Here is a 19,088-nt window from a genome sequence, read left to right as displayed (position 1 = left end):
TAGCCAATAGCTCTGTAGTACGTTCGTCCTGCATTACAGTATTGTAAGACGTTCTGCACGACAGTCATTTCACAGCTATTTCTTGATGACGTTTCAGACGTTATTATGTAAAATAAATGAATAAATGGAAAGAATGATTTTTGGGTTTATTTAGGCCACATCAATTTTCCGAGGCAGCCAGTGAAAGGTCCTCCTTTGTTGCTTCCGTCCAGCATCATTGTGACAGATAATTTGCCACCGCAGGAAAGAAAAGGGGCATTACATCACTATTCCGCAGGACAATGCAACTAAATCCCTTTCTTCCAGCGGATGTCATAGAAATGCTGACCGCGCTCCGTCCTTTCTGCAGACGGAATCCAGTGACTCACACATCACATGGCTTTTCTGGTCCAGCTCTCGTCTGTGCTGTGACAGACAAACTATTTCTTATTTTTATTTTTTTGCTTTGATATGTTTTTCTCACTAAACTGCATTGTTGTCTGCGAATAATAGGACATGTGTTTAAACCACATGGCAGATTTAATAATCTAACCAATAGATCCAACGGATAAAAAAAGATCATTTCTGGAAGATACTGTATTTGTGCTACTTTTTCAAAGTACAGATTGTTATCGTTATCGATGCTTTTATATCTGTGTGCGACTGACCCTGAATATGTATACAAAGTTGCGCAATGCAACGACCGCCAAGTTCCGTTGTGCTTTGTATATATAATCAATCACACCCAGATATACAAGTGTTGCATATCAAATTAATCCGTGCAGTCTTGTGAATCGGTTTGTCGCATCCAGGTTGCGACTAAGACGCATTTTCCGGCGAAAAAGACGCTCAAAAACAATCTCGCACAGGACCAGACGGTTCACTTGCGCCGGGTCTCACGCGCAGCATTGCGTATTGGGGCTAGCTGTATTAGGACACATCTGTAGTTTTTGGTCTGTATTAAAGCAGTACTTCCCATTGAAAACTAATCCCTCTCCTATGGTGGTTACAATTCATTGTTACTGTACTATACTATAGTCTATCATATCTAGCACATAATATTGAGTAAGGGGCAGCATTTTGGAGATGTGCGTAATCAGACTCGTTAAACGGTGGCTACGCAGAAGTAGTGTGGTCTCCTTGTCCGTTTATATCATGGCCTGGACTGGGTATGTAAATAGGGGCACGGTTAATTCTGTAGTGTACAGATTTGGGGAGTTTAGTGCCTTACGGCTCTCCTACAGTTAGTTTTCACATTTCAATATTTATATGATCTTTTGCTTTTATAACTTTATAAAAAGTTTTCCTCCTCTTGGATAGCTTTGCACATTGTGGCCAGTGCTTCCAGGCATGGCTGAGCATTATGGGAAATAAGGTTGTGTTCAGTCTAGCACCCTGCACCTGTCACAACCTGTGCAGTTCCTCCTGCCTGGGGTGTCGCTCTCTGATGCTTCTAGCACACTCTGGTCTGTATCTCAGCAGTTTCTTGCATCAGCTGAGTGTGCTAGAAGCACCAGGCAGGAAAGAGGAGCTGCACGGGTTGTGTCGGGTGCATGGTTCTAGAATGAACACTAACAAGGTTCTGTAATACTGCTCCTCTATAATCCACAATATGGCTGCATCTACTATACAGTATCTCAGTGACAGCACTGGTTCCTAGTGTATTGATGGGGTGTATATTCATGTATACTGGTATACTCCACAATATAGCTGTCTCTGTTATATCTCTGTGACCTCATTGGTTCCTAGTGTATTGATGGGGTGCATTTCTAGGAATATCAACCCAGCCTATAAATGGGCCTCTCTTTAAGGACAATTGTATTAACCATTCAGTATACATCATTATATTTTGTTTTTGTTTTCTTCTGCTTTAAGACGTGTTCCCAGTGTCATTAGTTCCTTTATGTTTCATATATTTCAGTTGGTTCCTATGTACTAACCTTTGCTGTTGTCTCCTTTTTTGTTCAGCCTGTTCATAACAATGGTTCCAGTGGGTATGGGAGTCTGGGAAGCAACGGTTCCTACGAGCATTACATAAGCATCGCTTCCTCTAGTGACTCCAATGGGAACTGCGTGGATGAGACCCACAAAGAGCCGGTAACCCTTACGCCCACAATTTTTATAGGACATTTAATGTTTTACATTGATCTTAGAGCCTAATATTTGGCAACAGAATCAATAGTCGGTGACTATATCTGTGTCTGTATTAAAGGAGCCCTTACCTTGTGTGTGTGCTGAGGAGATTAGACCAGGGGATCGTCCATAATCATACATACGGGGCGATTCAGTTGTTTTGTGCGCCCCATGCTGGGCGTCTTTCAGAATAGACGCCCAGTGGAGGAATTCGATTGTTTCTCCATTCGGGCACCCATTAGTATTTTCATCTAAAAGCAACACTGGTTTACCTGAGCAAAACGGCTAAACCAATCTAAAGAAGTGGTTAGAGCGCCAAAACAACACACTTTGCACACGTCTCTTCTCTCACATCAGGAGGCTGCGAGGGGAAATGTGTCCCCCCCCCGCAACCTTAGGTGTCCGACTGGAGCAACAATTGGATTGCTTCATTGGGCGCCCGTTCGTATAGAGGGGGGGTGCAGGGGGACATGCGCTATCCAGGCGCTGTTATGGCCATTGGCCGCCTCACACCTTCCCATACCCAACATATTGTTTAAAAACACAGTAGATGGGAGTGAGCGGAAATGCCACATCTCCTGCCTCCAACACTCTACACCAGCCTCTGCCTATCACATAACCAGTCTCTGCCCTACCGTTGAGTACATGCCACCCTGTGCCCTCACCATCAGATTACAGTGATGCACTGATAGGTAGGTAGGTAAACAAGCCTTTGTATAAGGAGCAACCTATGCCTGACTTCCCACTCTGCCCCAGTCCCATAGTGTTCAGCACTGTGCTCCGCTATTGGTACTGGTGTGGCTGACCGCTGCTCGCGCTACTATAACCAGTCCGGACGATTCATTGCTATAAATTCCTGGACGAATGTGGAACTTAACTAAAGGCTGTTTTGGTGAGGGCTACTTGCCGGGCAACCTGCCATAAAAGTGCACCAGAGATGAGACTAGAGCTCTCCTGCGGGAGAAACCATACAGGGGGGCTTTCTCCAGCGGCCACGGTGTATTATACGAGCCGCCATTTCCATAGAGTTTTCAGATAATGTTGTGCGGGATGAATCCCAATAGTTCACTAGTGATCTTAAGAAAAATGTCTCTTCACTAAATCAGAGACCGTCTTACACCGTTATTCCTGTTGGTTTCATATGTTGCAGAAGATCATATATTATCCTCCAAATTTATAATCCTGGCGGGAGGTTGGGCGGGATATACTTCCAGCTGTGTCTGTGGTGCAGCTGGGTATTGGGCCGTGTGTGCCCTCATGTATTACCCCAGCTCTTTCTGTCTAGACCTGTTCCATGCCTCCCAGCAATGTATTTATATAATCTGGCAGAGATGTTCATTCGTCTTGCCCTGGGACCTAGATCTTATCTCTGCATTATATACCATTCTATCCAGACGCCATCTTATGTCTTTACAAAACTTTTTTTTGTTTGCTCTTAGATGACTTTAAAACAAGTATGCACAGACATTAACCGCATCAAGAATCTAGGGCAGCAGGTCTATATCGATACCAGGAGTAAACCTCTGCCCAAGAAACGGGAGGTGCCAGACAAAGATCTTCCGAAAGGTGAGAACATCTCGGGTTTTTACGTTTGGCTGGCCAATAAATTTCTCGTCTTGAATGTTTTACATATGCATTACTATTTTACTATTTTATATTTCTGGGAGACCTTTTAATTGACATTGTAGAGTTATCGCTTATGTTTTAATAGGCAAAAAATAAACCATAATGACCCTGCGTCAGTGTAGTGACCAACAATTTAACCAACGTTCTCTAATTCTCTCTTATATAGCAAAACCAAATCCAAATACATTTCCACGACCACAGCAGGAAAACGTAGCGATGGATGGACATGCAGCCTCATCCTGTGACGCATCCAGGAAGGGCCAACACATACCCTCCTACCAGCAAATCAACTGCGTGGACAGTATTATCAGGTAAGGAGCTGCATTGTCCTCACCGACTGGCTACGCCAAGGCCTTTCTCCTGTTCCGGTCTTGTTTTATCATGTTAAGGTGGTGGCCAGGCACGGATCACGTCATGCACTATGGAAGTATAGATGTTATAGGCACTACCTTAAATAAGGGGGTTCTCCAAAGTAGCAGAGCAGAATCGTGAAGGAATAGAACAGGCGGAATTTGTCATATGCTCAGTTCTGAGATCTGGCCCTGAGTTCTGTTAAAATAACAGTTGTTTGTGAAAAGAACATGTAGAGAACCCTTGTAAATAAAATGATGGGCTGAATATACAGAAATTCCAATCATCATGAATGTAAACTCCGTTTGCTGGTAAAATAATTTAAAATTTCTGTCCCCATAAGCATCGCCCATTCTTAATGAAATATAGATTACCCTTTTATAAAATGTACAGTTTATATAAACCTAATTAAAAAAAGTGTTTTGCAAATTTTCAGCTCTATATACAGAGGATTTTTTATTTTCACTTTTAAATTTAGACATATTTAAATGTTTTCCCCAGTTCTTCTTCACTTTGTGTCCTATTTCGGGGGGATAACTGGCACATCCACTGTACCAATAGGGGGAATTAAAGGCAGCTTCCTGTAACCGTAATATGACAGCGACATGAAATGCTAATTACAACAGTTTCTTTATGTTTTTAATACTCAGACTTCTAATCCAGGGCTTTACAAATGCCTGGAGCCAGGCTGCCAGTGCTCCCTAACCATTTACTGATGGCTCCTAACTATAATGATACCAGTGGTGCCATCCTCCTAGATGTGACTGTCTGGATCTTGAATTGTACATTAATTTTATCAACCCCCTACAGCGAAGTAGGTTTATAGAAGGATGACAAGTCCACTTGTAGCTGTCATATGCAAGAATCTCATTGGTTAGGGTTGGCAAAATCATATAGCATCTGAATATAGTTACGGCGTGTTTTTTTTTTGTTTTGTTTTTTTTCCCCCTCTGATAATTAATATTAGACAGAGATGGTAAATGTCTCTTCCTGATCTATATTTTCTGAATGTATAATATAGCTTTGCATTTGTTTATCCGATCTGGGTAAAGTTTAGCAATTATGAGGCCGTCTGTGCAGAGAAGAGATTTGTATGTATTTATTGTCAAAATTAAGGAGACCCCACCAAATCCATTTCATGTTGAAGGTAGTTTAAAAGAACTTCGGCAAAACTAGTTGATCTTGAATATAGAGCAGCCATGACATAAATGATTTGTAATGTCCTAGATTGGGGAGATGCTAATTTTTAGAAATATATCCTCATTTTGTGTATACTGAGTTGGCATCCGTTGTAGAAAGGGTCTAGTGATATTTGGCTTCAGGGTCTTAGTAGTTTTATAACGGACTTGCCTCTGCCCTGACAGTGGGCTGCCAACACCCGTTTTCTTGCCGTTTTGGCGTAGGGTGAAACTGCTTCAAATCAACCAACTGTTACAGCGAATGTGTCTTTGTAATGCGGAAACATCACAGTGACATTAGTACATTTCATTATGAACTTCTCTGCAATGAATATTGATGGCAAAACGGAGACGGTCACCAATTTTTCTGGCTCTTTGAACAGAAAAAAAAAATTATAATTTTTTTAAAAAAGGCGTATGGGGTCCCTAATTAAGTAGAGCAAAACAGGCGCACAGTCTGCGCAACATTCTAATTTTATTTACGTATCTTAATTGTGACATGTCTGCTTTTAACATGCCTTTTGATTGGGAAATAGAGCTGTGTTATCAGGACGCTAATAGCAGAAACTTGCTCTGTACCTTTCACACATTAGTTCCCCTCAGTATGATGCATTCTGCTAATGATTGGTAAGGTCACAACCTCCTCCCCAGCTCCCGACACAGATTACAATCCAGTCATGTTTTGTCTTGACAGGTACCTGGAGAGCTACAACATCCCGGCTTTAAAGAGGAAGTGTCAGTCCTCCAGCCACACCACCTCCTCCTCAGAGGACGACAAGCAGGGTCTCCCGGGGCAGAATGATCTGGAGGGTTTGGAAGGTAAAATATTAATTCTGTCCTCCATAACATTAGCTGCTCAGTTGTCCAAATACAGAAAAGTAACATGACTTGAAGTGTTTGTGCCACCAGGATGTATTGTAGCGATGGTCTTTTCTTCAGAATGCAGTCTATATAAGCAGGTGCTTGGGATGTCACTTATAGTGAGGTAGTTCTATTCCCTGACCAACTAGGCTAGACCCCAGCTGGACATGCATGCATTAATAGGCTGTACTGGCTAAATGTACAGATGTTGCCATAACTGTGACCCAAAAATGACCTTGATGACTAATAATCATTCTAGCGAAGTGGGCTGGCTCCTGGAGTCAACCTGGAGCGTGATCAGGTCGAGCGTCCGGATCGTGTGTGGTCACCAGAGGCGAGCAGGGCATTCTGAGGCTCCAGCTGTAGTGTCTTCAGACAAGAGTTAGATGGACTTGGTCATTAGGTCAACAATCAATATGTAGACATGCATTTAGGTTGACAGGGTTAAAATGTCGACACTTACCATGTCAATGCCAAAATGTTGACGACTTCCTGTTGAAGGTCAGACAAAAAATATATATATAGCGTGCTGATATTCTGAATGTGTTGACATTTTGATCATGTCGACCCAAATCTGTCTACATATTGATTGCCGACCTAATGACCATGTCGGCGATCTGACTGTTGACATTCAGGACATGTCAACGTTCTGGTGTCGTCATACGGAATGTCGACCTTCTGAAAGTCGACAAGTCACCCATCAGACCATCATTTCTGAGGTATTAGCTGTGAGCGGAGCACAGTTCCTAATGTCATTATTTCTCCCTATGCAAATATAAAGTAGGGAATCCATTCACGGGATCGGTGGGATTTTAATCCCAAAATTGGTGCCTCCAATCCCGTGACTTTCGGGATTAAAATGCGCGTTTTTGGCACAGTTTGTCTAAAGCTTGGGGTTAGCACTGAGCACTAGTTCAGTCAGCTCAGACGCTGCCCGCAGGCCTCGTAGGGCTGTACGGCTGCATGTTACATCATAAAAGTTACGCTGCGCAGCCACACACCACCCCGCCCCCTTGTATGGCCGCTCCCGCCCACACTGGATTCTGTGTGCTGTGGGCGGCCGGCATTGATTAACTGAAAACAATCTCAATCCCGAATCCCAGGATTGAGAAAATGAGCCAGGATTGGTTTCCCTAATATAACATTAACATTCTATACAATTCATGTTTAGACCTCAAAGACCATCGGTCATATCATTAAATGGTGAAGCAGCCCATGGTGAAGCAGCTGTTTAATGCAGTGGAACCATTTAGACATTAGGGAGAGCTGTTTCAAAGGTTCTAATGTGTGGGGAAGTTATGCACAGCAACCAATAAGCTTCTCCTTTATCATTTCATAGAATGTACTTGATAAATGCTAGCTAGAAATTGATTGGTTGCTATGGATAACTCTCTCACTCCTTAGATAGTTGGATACATCTACCTGCCCCCTTCCTTCCAGTGTTTTTCCCATAGTTATGGTGCTGGATGGGTGAATATTCAAATACAGTGAATCGCTCATAGGATGGAAGCATAACACCCCCCCCCCCCCCCCTCTCCTTATTTGTTAACGTGTTTAATGCAAGGACAATCACATGCTCGGTACTTTACTAGCAATCCAGGCTGTATTCTCCCCTCTCCTAGTCCCCTCCACATATAACAGTACATTAGTTTATCACATAGTGCAGAGGGTCTCATTCAGACTGTACGCTCGCAAGCGGGTCGATGGTGCCCAAGTGCGCATGCGCACGACGGAGGGAACGATGGTCAAGACCATCGCGACCATTGGGGCTTGCGACGAGACCCTAAGGTTGGGTCTCGGCAACAGCAAGCCCCAGGGAGCTTCCTGCTCTGATCGAGCAGGAAGCCCCCCACTGACATCACTGCTGATGTCCGTACGGCCGCCCACAAAACGGCATCCGTTTGTGTAGCCACCCATACTACCCCCCCCCCCCCCCCGCCCCGCCTACAAAACGGGGCAAGCTGTTGATCACCATCGACAGCCGCCCCTTTTGTAGTGAGCTCCGGAGCGAGAGAATTTTTCTCTCTGGGGCCTGCGCACGCTGCGCGTGCACAGGGCCTTAACATCGACCCGGTTGCGAGCGCTCAGCGCTTGCGACCAGGTCTGAATGAGGTCCAATGAATCATAGAGGGAATCATACACGTTCTTTTAATAGATATTTTAACATTAATTCTTTAAGACTGCCTTATGACGAAACGCTTTAAAGGGGGAATTCAATTGTTTGCGTCTGGCGTCTCACTAATGGGTGTCTATTGGAGCAATTCAATTGTTGCTCCGATCAGATTCCAACTAGTATTTTACAAGCCCGAAAGCACCGGGTTTAACTGCGCAAAACGGCTAAACCCGTGTAAAATCCTGAATTGGGCATCCAAACTGGACTTTTCACACTTTTTTATTTTTTTTTTCTCGCACCTTCGGAGGCTGCGGCTGATGGTAGTCTGATTGGAGCAACTATTGAATTGCTCCGAAAGACACCCATTAAGTTGACACCCGATGCAAACAATTGAATTCCTCCCCCTCCTAAAAGCAAAAAGTATTCAATGTTCCTTTAGGGAAACATTGAAAACTTGAGACTCTCAATCATCTCCCCATAAGACTGAGTTTGAGAGTCTAATATATCTGTATGTTTGATCGTAGGTCTGTGCCTTTGTTTGAGGGGACAGTCTAATGGTGGGTACACACTACACGATATGCTCCCTGAGCGATATTGTGTAGTGTTGTCCCCGGCAGGCTGTGCTCAATGTCGTTCATGACATTGAGCACAGCCGCTGAACGATATCATTAACGATATCGTTCAGCGCCGGGCTCTCTCCCCCATTCTCTGACATGCAGCAACCTGACGAGATCGTCAGGTTGGCCTGCATGTCCGCCCGATGAACGATGATGACGAACGACCCGCTGGAATGCGCGTCGTCGTCATCGTTCATCTTTTTGGGGTTAAAAATGGGCGATAATGTGGACTACTGAACGATATCGTTATCGTTCAGTCGTCCACTTTATCGCCCAGCGTGTACACACCATAAATGTTCTTTTAAATTAGATCACTTCTAATATACCAGAGTGGTTTCCGGTGGGTCTGATTCATTCATCTTACGCTTTTACAAAAATTCCTAGTACACAATAGAACAACCAGTTACACCATTAAATGAAAGTGTTGTTTTTTTTCCTCCTGTATGTATTATCTTGCCTATTCTTGTTTTTTCCCTGTAATAGATGGTCCATGCAAAAAATTGCTTTTCGATTTGGAACCAAGTTTGTTTACTAACATCAATTTGTTGAAACTGATCACAACCAATCAGGTGTTGGCTTTCATTAGTCTGTCTAGCTCCAAATAGATATAAGCGGTTCTCCTGGTTGGTGGTTGTTGGTTACGGCACATTAATGCTAGAATGCTATAAAAGCCTGCAAAAGTTTTGTCTGATTTGTTTCTGTCCCTCATTTATACTCAATACGGCTGAACACCAAGATGTCGCTATAAGGCTCTTCTGCACATGTGATAAGTTGTCCTTTCACTTTTTTTTAAAGTGTACCTGCCACCTACACACAGCCTGTTTTGTTAGCTGAAATATTACTTGAGAACGCAACTTGTTCATAACTGGAAAACCAGTAACATCACCTGAGGCATGAGGCACAAGTGTGAGGCATCTGGTACACTTTGATCACCTACATCCGCATTGTTTTGCTTTATACAAACCTGAAAGCTTATCACTATGTGCTGGAGTAAAGGAAAAAAAGGACAGATCAGATCTATATACAAAAAAAAAAAAAGAATAAAACAAAAAGAAATCTGGTAACTTTTATATTTCGCTAAATGGACCCCCATCACCAGGCATTATGCTCTCATAGATGTGACTAGTCAGTATTGGGTCACTTCATCAAAGGTTTCCTACAAACAGATCTTTAGCGGCGAGATTATACGCAAGTTTTTAAATAAACTATTCCTTAACTGGGCTATTTTGTTTGTTAAACTTGCCGTTGCATCTCAAAGCTTGGCAAACTTTTGATGAGGACCCATCCGGATTTTCCAAAAGTCAGGAAAGAACTTGATATTATCCTTCAAACTCAAGTGTCCTCGAATTTGTCTTGTATCGTTGCAAGATGTTCCTGTGTTAACCGCGCCAATCTCCACGAGCCAGTTATCCGCCGAATCGATGGTCCCCACCGATGCTCAGACAACAGCCGCTGTGGTGGGAGCTCCACTGACCGATCTGACCCTGTCCATCAAGGCAATGAGTGTGGTTTCAGTCACCAGCCAGTGTAGCTACAGCAGTACCATTGTACATGTTCCACAGCCAGAGTCAGGTACCTATCGTGGTTGCATATACTAGAGGATTTCATAATCGCATTCTTTTCCCGCAGTTTATACCATCTTGGTACGTTTTGCCTTCGGAGAGAATTGCCTATGTCAGTTTTGTCTGCCAGTATTTGCTCAAGATATGAGCCTTACCTACCTAATAGAATATATGAGAATGCCCATTGGCAAAACCCTTCTGGATTTAAGGGAAATCTCATACAAAGAAGGTCAATCCTTCAGGATATTTGGAAACCGTAATTGGTTTATAACGCGTTATGATTTTTACAGTAGCAAAATAGAACAGTGGGCTAAAATCATAAAGCACTCTGTAATGGGCTACAATGCAAGTTTCCACTTTTGAAGTCCAAAGTTCATTGATACTACTTTTTCTCTCTCCAGGATTGTCTTCTATCTCTATTTTTTTTTTCTTTTTTTTTTTTTAATCTGGCTGAATATACTCAAATTTCTACGTAATGAAGCGGTTTTACAATTTAACTTCCAAAGCCAGGTTTCCAAAAATAAATATAATTATATAACAACTGTTATATAATGCATAGTGCTTTTTGTTAGGGGTTCATACAAAAAAATCTTGAAATATCATTTTGAATTGGAGACCAAAACGACTACTGATTTCATAAGCAAATTTTTCTAAAAAAATTTTTACATAATCTTTTTTTTTTTTTTTTTTTTGGTTTTTTTTTTTTATTCGTTCCTGGATGGCTTAGAGTATTTTTATTTTTTCCACTATCATTTTGTTTGTCTGTTTGTGATCTGACTAGATATACGTTTTATTGTTACTTTTTTTTATTATTATTATTATTTATATTACTGTATTGTTGTAAATATAAAAAATATTATTTTATTTTTTTTAGATTAATTAAAATAAAAAAATTGACAAAAAATTTCTGTTCCCATATGTTCAGAGGTCACCGCTATAGAAGATGCTACAGGTGGTAGTGAACAGATTGAGATGAAGTCCTCTCAGGCACCTGGTGCCGCCGTAGCTACGGAGGAATTTAAACTAGTTGGATTAACAAAGGAGGTTTTGTCTGCTCATACCCAAAAAGAGGAGCAAAATTATGTGGATCGGTTCCGGCAGAGGATCCTGCAGTCTCCTTACAGTAGCTACCTCAAGCAAGACAGCCGTAGCAAGGCCTGTTCCCAAGAACAAGATATACAAGGTATCTGTAACTTATGTTTGGGTCTCCACCATTCTTCTAATCTTTCAAACATACATCTACCAACTTATTGGTGGTTCATGTTTGCAGTAGAAAAATTTAACTGTCCCAAAAGCACAATAAATAAAGTAGCTCTGTGAGCCCTTGTATACAAAGAGAGACACTAAATTCTCAAAATGACAATTAAATATTAGAGTATACAATAATATGTGCAAAATAATGTCCCTTAAAATAAGTAAGTGGAGATGTTCAATCAATTTTGCCTGTTGTACAGGAATTGTTCTTCATAGCTCCATTCATGTAAAAGACGTGTGTGTCTGTGTGTGTCTGTGTCTCAGTCTCAGTAGGAAAGGAATGGTGGCAATAAAACTCCCAAGAAGGGTATGGGGATGTTCAGTAAATAAGGTGACACACACTGGAATTCCCCCAAGATTCAATGCTTACAAAATAAATTTCATAGGCCCATTGCCAGGGGTGACAAGAGAGAGGGTACTCTTTCCCAGGGTTTGTTGGAGGGGCCCGTTGGGAGCCTGAGTCAGTTGCACATCAGACGAGGAAAGAGAGGAGACTGCTGCTCCTCACTGTGCTGTGTGCCGGGCTGCGGAGGGTCTGGGGAGGCCGCTGAGCGGCAGCAGTCTTCTCTCTCTCTCCCCCTGCATGGTTCTCACAGGATGTTGTGATTCTGGCTTTGGATCACCACAGGTCTGCAGAAGAAGAGGGCCATCTTGGTTCATTGGATCTACTTAAGGGTTTGCAGACCTATTTTCAGTCCACAAGACGTATTATTTTATTTTTTTTGGTCATCTATGATGCTCAGAAAAGTAGTTGGTTGACTTCCAAGGAGTCCATTGCTAGATGGATTACTTCCACCATTCATCAGGATTACAGAGGGGCTGGGCAGTCATCTGTTTTCACTTAGCATACCCACCCTTAGAGAATGCTTTGGGATTCCAAAAATGTGTCCTCACTGTTCCTCTGTTGACAGGACTAAGAAGAGGATTTTTGTATTTACGTTGAAGTCGTTTTGGGGGACACTGGGCACCCGTCCTTTGCGCTCTAGTTCTGTTGTTTTCATCCTAATTGCTCTTGGCATCATAGGGTAAAGGGGGAAAGAGTATGGCTAAATGCCCGCATTCCTCCTGTACCCACTATACCCTATAGTGTTCCCAGTGGCCCTCAGTAACATAAAGAACCAGTACAAAGATCCTCTCTCTAGCGATTATTTATTTTTACTACTATTGCTTCTCTCCTGCAATCACAATGCAAAGTCAATGGCTTATGGCCACACAAGTGAGCAGAGCAAGACATACAAAGTAAGACCTGGTTCTCTTACAGAAACATAGAGAACTACACACACACAGAGGAGGGTTCCACATCAAAACCAAGATAAATGTTCATTTCAATTGTGATTGGTGTCGCTTTGATTTACAGACAGTCATTTTTGTTCTATGCGTTTTTTAAATACAATGTCCCATTTAAAGGCAATTTACATGTTCATAAACTCATCTAATGTTTATAACTGGGAGCTTCCAGAGCATATCACTGATTGGTTTTATTTCCACAGGAGAACATTCTTCTCCGCAAGCTTCACCTGCTGCTTGGAAAAAAGGTAGAAAACAGGGCAAACACAAGAGGCAGAAACCCATGGAGTCATCGGACAGCAATGGTTCTCACCCCAACTTACCGCCACGACCAAGAAGGCAGGGTCCTCTGCCGCAGTCTTGGCCACCGTCTGAAGTATCCCATCCAAGCCCCTCAAACATGGCCTTTGCTCCTCCGGTGATGATCCCGATTCAACCAGCCTATCCTATGGCTGGGTTTCCACTCCCACACATGACCCCCACTGTGCCAGGAGACTGTACCACCTCTTCCGTAGCTCCTGAGTCTTTACCACAGACAAACGTTTCCTACAACATGCAGCCATTCCCAGCTTTCCCATCGCCATACATGGGTACACTCATGGCTGTTATCCTCCCCAACTATAACATGTATCCACCAATGAACCATCAGATACCTCAGCCTTTCTTCCCGTCTCAGTACCCCTGTCCACCTTCTTATCCGTACACTGGAATGCCCAGCACCCCCCAAAATGTGCCCTCACAGATTCCTACAGACTTTGTGGACCCAGCGTCGCGGGCATCTTCCCCCATGTCAGCGGAGGGACACCATGATGTACAAAGCGAAGATCCACATCTTTTCAGTAACTCGAGAAGCAGCTCTCCATTACAGCTAGTTCTTCTTCAAGAGGAGTTGCCAAAACCAGCAGAACCTCCGGAAGGAACCAAGATAGAAAGCCAAGCAGACCTCAAATGTGTAAGTATTGCTGCCTAATGTGGGATTGTTTTTGGAAACGCATTGCTCCCTTCACCATGCACCAAAATCAATGCAGCACCTTAGTACTGCTCCGGTTTTTTGGGGTAAATGGTGAGATCCCGGGGCTCTATATACAGTAGTCCGCAGAGCCCTTTGGAGGCAGACGGAATCAAAGTGTACATGTCTTATGATGTATGGTAACGATACCCAAATTACGTGGTGTGATTAAGTCATTATAGTAAGCAGATTGTTTTTACTTCCAGGTGGACACAGCCGAGGATAGTGGGAACAATGACAGCCACTCTGCTTCTAGTGAACTTTTTGACCTCTTGCTGCAAGAGGATTCCCAGTCTGGTACTGGGTCCGCAGCCTCAGCAAGCGGATCGGCAAATTCCAGCTCCTTGGGGTCTGGCTCGAACGGTTCTACCTCAAACGGGACCTCAGGAAGTGGCATAGGTATGACAGGCTTGAAAGTTTCAGGTTGAGGCTAAATAGTAATGTAGTCATTGTAAGTATCCATTATCCTAGTCGAACAATGCTCAAACAATGGACCCGACAACACCATATAACTTGTCATGCATTGAACTGTATACCAGACTGTTTGGTATCGGTGAATAACTGAATAAAGAACGTACGTTCTAGGTGTCATTAAGGCTGGACAAATCGCCTTAGTTACAATGGTCACATAGCAATTCTATGGGTAAGTAACACTGGGACTAGGCTATGTCTGTATCTGTTTCAGCCCTTCCATTAATATTAAAACTAGTCGATTCGGTTTTAGAGAGTATTTTTACAATAACAAATAGAATGCCTTTTGTTATGGATTTTTTTTTTTATATATTTCCAGTTCAAACCATTGTTTGGGTATTTTACTAAGATAATGTTTGTAATATGTTTTACAGGTAACTTGTGTGTGTGCTTTTCCATCGCATTCTGTTGCCAAGAGTGACCGTGACATTTTATTTGCGTAATACTCTTTTGTTTGGTTTGTATTCCCATGAAGAATAATATCCAGACATTAGCAGGAGACTGCAGATCACCCTCTGTGGGTTTAAGCTATTTGGGTCCTGTCCTTCTCCGGTCACTCTACCAATGCAGCAGTCAGCTACATGGTATAGAGTTTCACATGGTTTTGCGGTTCTCGGTCTGTAGCTTAATGAGTCTAAAAATATGATTTGTTAGTCTTGTTGTTGTAAGTCGGTAAGAATATAAAACAAAATGACTTCACTCCGTTGGTTACCCACCTTCAGTAGTTTCTGCATGTAATCCCCTGTGCCGTCCTTGGAGTACCTGCATTTTGGATATTCTTTACACAATAAATATCCCAGCATTCTTTTGTGGATCTTTGGCGCTGTGCCTCCTGTGCCCAATACATGGGGAGTAGCAATGTCAAATTGCCAGGTGAGAATGATCGGGTAACAGTCTGCCAAGGGCGGTGCAGGCGTGGCACTTCGAGTTATCGGCCCAAAAGGGGGCGAGCACCGTTGCAATCTGGAATATAGTGTGAAGTGTAAGCAAACTGCTGAAGGGAGCTGGCCAGGAAGGAAAATAGGCTCTGAAATAGGGATCATCTTTCCCTATAATGATCAAAGTCCATATTTGCAGTCTGATGAGCAGAGCCAACGGAATATCGTCATTGTTATTAACTGACATTCTAGCCCGGGATAGCGGTGACCTGTATAATTATGAGCCATAAAACAGTTTAGATTTATCTATATTACATGGTTTTTATTTTCTTTTTTTTTTTTTTTTGTCTATTAACACTTTAAGGGAGTAGTAACAGCAGCAACTATTTTGCTAGCAAATCCTCTGATACCTCCAAGAAGGGGCATAAACGTCAGGAGGTTGCGGGATCCGACTCTTTCCCCAACGGCGGCGGAGATTCTATATGGGCTATGATAGACCGTACACCTGCTCCTGTTATGATGACCTATCAGCTTCCTGAGAGGTAAGAAAAGAACCAAGTACAAAACAATGCATATATCCCTGTGTCCAATCCCAGCCCTCTAACAGGTGTACAGGTGTTATGTCTTAGGCCCAGGTTTTGCCTTTATTCATTATCCCCACGCTTTTCCGTCTTATAGGGATAAAGAGACAATATTGAAAGAAGATCTAGAAAAGCTGGCGGCTATGCGTAACAAGCAGCCCTGGTTTACGGAACAGCAGAAAGAGGAGCTGGCGGAAGTACATTCCTGGATTCGAAATCGCACAATCCCACAAGAGATAGACACTCAAGTAAGGAAATTGGTTATGGGTATACGCAATAAGGATGAGCTTTACTTAATGATCTCTCATGATGAATTCCTGCAATGGATATTGTTATTCATACATCGCTTCAAGACCAGAACAAATGTCCCTATGAGTTTAGGTGACCAGATCATGTCGTCTACATGGCAAACGTTAGTCCACGGAATTAAATGTCAGACCAAATCCAGTGTTTGGATAATTCTAGCACCATAGAGAAGAGCTAACTGCATATGCGGCCATGCACATTCTTACCCTCTACGTTACATGTGCCCCCATTCTCACTCTGACCGCCCTGTACTCTGCCGGTGCCCCCATTCTCACTCTGACCGCCCTGTACTCTGCCGGTGCCCCCATTCTCTCTCTGCCAGTGCCCCCATTCTCACTCTGACCGCCCTGTACTCTGCCGGTGCCCCCATTCTCACTCTGACCGCAGTGTACTCTGCCGGTGCCCCCATTCTCACTCTGACCGCCCTGTACTCTGCCGGTGCCCCCATTCTCTCTCTGCCAGTGCCCCCATTCTCACTCTGACCGCCCTGTACTCTGCCGGTGCCCCCATTCTCACTCTGACCGCCCTGTACTCTGCCGGTGCCCCCATTCTCACTCTGACCGCCCTGTACTCTGCCGGTGCCCCCATTCTCACTCTGACCGCCCTGTACTTTGCCGGTGCCCCCATTCTCACTCTGACCGCCCTGTACTCTGCCGGTGCCCCCATTCTCACTCTGACCGCCCTGTACTCTGCCGGTGCCCCCATTCTCACTGTGACTGCCCTGTACTCAGCTGGTGCCCCCATTCTCACTGTGACTGCCCTGTACTCAGCCAGTGCCCCCATTCTCACTCTGAACCGTCCTGTACTCAGCTGGTGCCCCCATTCTCACTCTGAACCGTCCTGTACTCAGCTGGTGCCCCCATTCTCACTCTCGCCTCATCCCTCATTTTACTTTGGCATTATAGAGCACTACAGAGGCCAATATATGAGGAAGACGGGGAAGGGATTTATTGTCATCGCTGATTCCTAGCTAAAATGAAAAGTAGTTTTCTGAGAAGTTCCTCAGGCGAATATTTTTCCTGTGATATGACACGTTTGATATTGAATTGTTTTTATAGTTGCGTCCTAGAATCTGATGAATCTCTTTACACTCTACAGGGATGTATCGGCTGCGTGAAGGGCGTCACCGCGAGCAACGAATCCGAAGAGGAAAAAGATAACTGTGCAGAAGGAGACTCCGCCAAAGTTACCATTCAGCCGCCACCACCACAGCAATCGCTGCGCCTGGACAGTCTTTGCCATGCGGGACACACAACAAACTGAGACTTTGAATTTGTTTGTAAATAATTTTATTTTATTTTTTTTTTCTATCAAGTTTTATTGAAGTCCGTTTACCAGCACACCAAGGAACAGGAAGCCTCGCGTTCTTTCTAGAGTCTTTACAAATCTGTGAAAGAAGCAAGTGACTTTTATTCTCCTTGTGGTACGCCCGGCGTTGTGACAGGACACTCTACTGCCCATTTTGCAGCTAAACCTTCGTTTTATGGACACAGCTGTTACATTTCATGGTGGACCTGCGCACTCTCGTCTTGGAATACACACCGTTACCGTCCATACGTTTTCCAGATCTCGGTCGCTTTCCTTGTGCACTTTACGGTTTAAATTTCTCCTTTCTATAAATACCACCGACATTAAAGGAAGTACTAGGAAAAATGTGGTTTAAAGACCTTTTTTGTTTCTATTTGTAAATTGCTATGTTGATTAAAATGACCTTTAGAAATAAAGTTGGTTTAATGTTTTATTTTATTACGCCCTGAAAGTGGTGGTGACGGAAACCTGGTAGTGGGTATTTTATGAACATTTTCTGTTACCACTTTATCATACAGGGAATGTATAAATGTGTTTATTACACACACACAACATGGGAAACAAAGTGCTACGATGTAGTCCCACTTCCAGACTGAGCCACCTCAAACAAGCACTATATATTAAGTGTGGTTGGGTACGGGATGCTGGCACTCGAGATCCCGACAACTGTTAGTAGGTATCCTAACCCTCCCCCTCTCCCTACCGTAACCCTCCCTCACCGGTGCCTGAACCTAACCTCCCCCCCTCCCCCTAGTGCCTATCCCTAACCTCCCACACCCTAAACCTAACCCTCCCCCAACTCTGCTTACCTTTTGGATGCCGATGCCGGGATTCTGACAGGTGTTAGGATTCCGGTGCCGGTATTCTAAGCGTTGTATCCCATTAGGTGTTTCTCTGTAATACATCTACAATTTTAGGTCTAGTCTATGACGTCATCAGCAGGGGCTGGCTGGCAACTTTCTGCCTGGGGGGGGGCAAACAAGAGCAAGTGGCCCAGGTTTTCTAACAGCAAATGCAATATTAAAAATGGGCGTGACAATGTTGGGGGTGTGGTTTGCATAATGTGGGTATGGGTACACATGGGAAGGTACTGTGTGCCTCTATTACAGTGTAAGCAGGTATAAGAGGAGAATAAAGAAGGAGAGTCAGGTAGCAGCGCTATGGTCCCTAATAAAGTGGCCAGACAAACAAGATCCACTCCTCTTATGATGCCAATGGAGGGGCAATGCTGCCTAGGGTATGAGACCCCCCCCCCCTCCCTTCAGTGTGTTGGATGCACTGGCTCAGAGTTTTGCAGCACCTGTTATGTGACAATGCAGGGCCACAGCAGGGTGAACTGAGATTGCGAGGGCGCCCACACATATATGCATTATTGTGGTCCCCACCTACCCAGTAAATGTTGTCGTCTGCTCCCTCCCCCAATGGTTAACTTACCTGCTCCGCTCGATTGTCTCTCCTCTCTGCTGCTCAGCTCCTCCTCCAGTCCAATCTCACCCTCTTCAGCCGCCGGATCCCTCTCCTGTCTCCAGGCTCTGACTGACAGTGACAGGTAGCAGTAGCCAGCAACTAGATCC

General features: G+C 43.8%; 1 protein-coding gene across 2 annotated transcripts in view; it reads left to right on the top strand.

Annotated features, from left to right (window-relative positions):
• The window catches only part of PER3 (period circadian regulator 3), a 46,332-nt gene extending 28,420 nt beyond the window's left edge, over nucleotides 1–17,912 (top strand). Inside the window, exons 12-22 of one of the 2 annotated variants that reach the window (XM_088458920.1) lie at nucleotides 1,948–2,076; nucleotides 3,552–3,678; nucleotides 3,905–4,049; nucleotides 5,962–6,086; nucleotides 10,227–10,430; nucleotides 11,346–11,603; nucleotides 13,165–13,913; nucleotides 14,177–14,369; nucleotides 15,684–15,861; nucleotides 15,998–16,148; nucleotides 17,305–17,912. In XM_088458920.1, the coding sequence (XP_088315046.1) occupies nucleotides 1,948–2,076; nucleotides 3,552–3,678; nucleotides 3,905–4,049; nucleotides 5,962–6,086; nucleotides 10,227–10,430; nucleotides 11,346–11,603; nucleotides 13,165–13,913; nucleotides 14,177–14,369; nucleotides 15,684–15,861; nucleotides 15,998–16,148; nucleotides 17,305–17,469 (2,424 nt within the window). In that variant the 3' untranslated portion in view covers nucleotides 17,470–17,912. The remainder of the gene's footprint in view (nucleotides 1–1,947; nucleotides 2,077–3,551; nucleotides 3,679–3,904; nucleotides 4,050–5,961; nucleotides 6,087–10,226; nucleotides 10,431–11,345; nucleotides 11,604–13,164; nucleotides 13,914–14,176; nucleotides 14,370–15,683; nucleotides 15,862–15,997; nucleotides 16,149–17,304) is intronic. The other variant, XM_088458921.1, reaches the window with a different exon arrangement.
• Nucleotides 17,913–19,088: the final 1,176 nt, after the last annotated feature.

This window comes from Taudactylus pleione, unplaced genomic scaffold (assembly GCF_031769625.1).
Source record: "Taudactylus pleione unplaced genomic scaffold, aTauple2 ptg000871l, whole genome shotgun sequence".
NCBI classification, from domain to species: Eukaryota; Metazoa; Chordata; class Amphibia; order Anura; family Myobatrachidae; genus Taudactylus; species Taudactylus pleione.
Note: the sequence above shows the minus strand (reverse complement) of the source record. Positions and strands in the feature narration are given on the sequence as shown.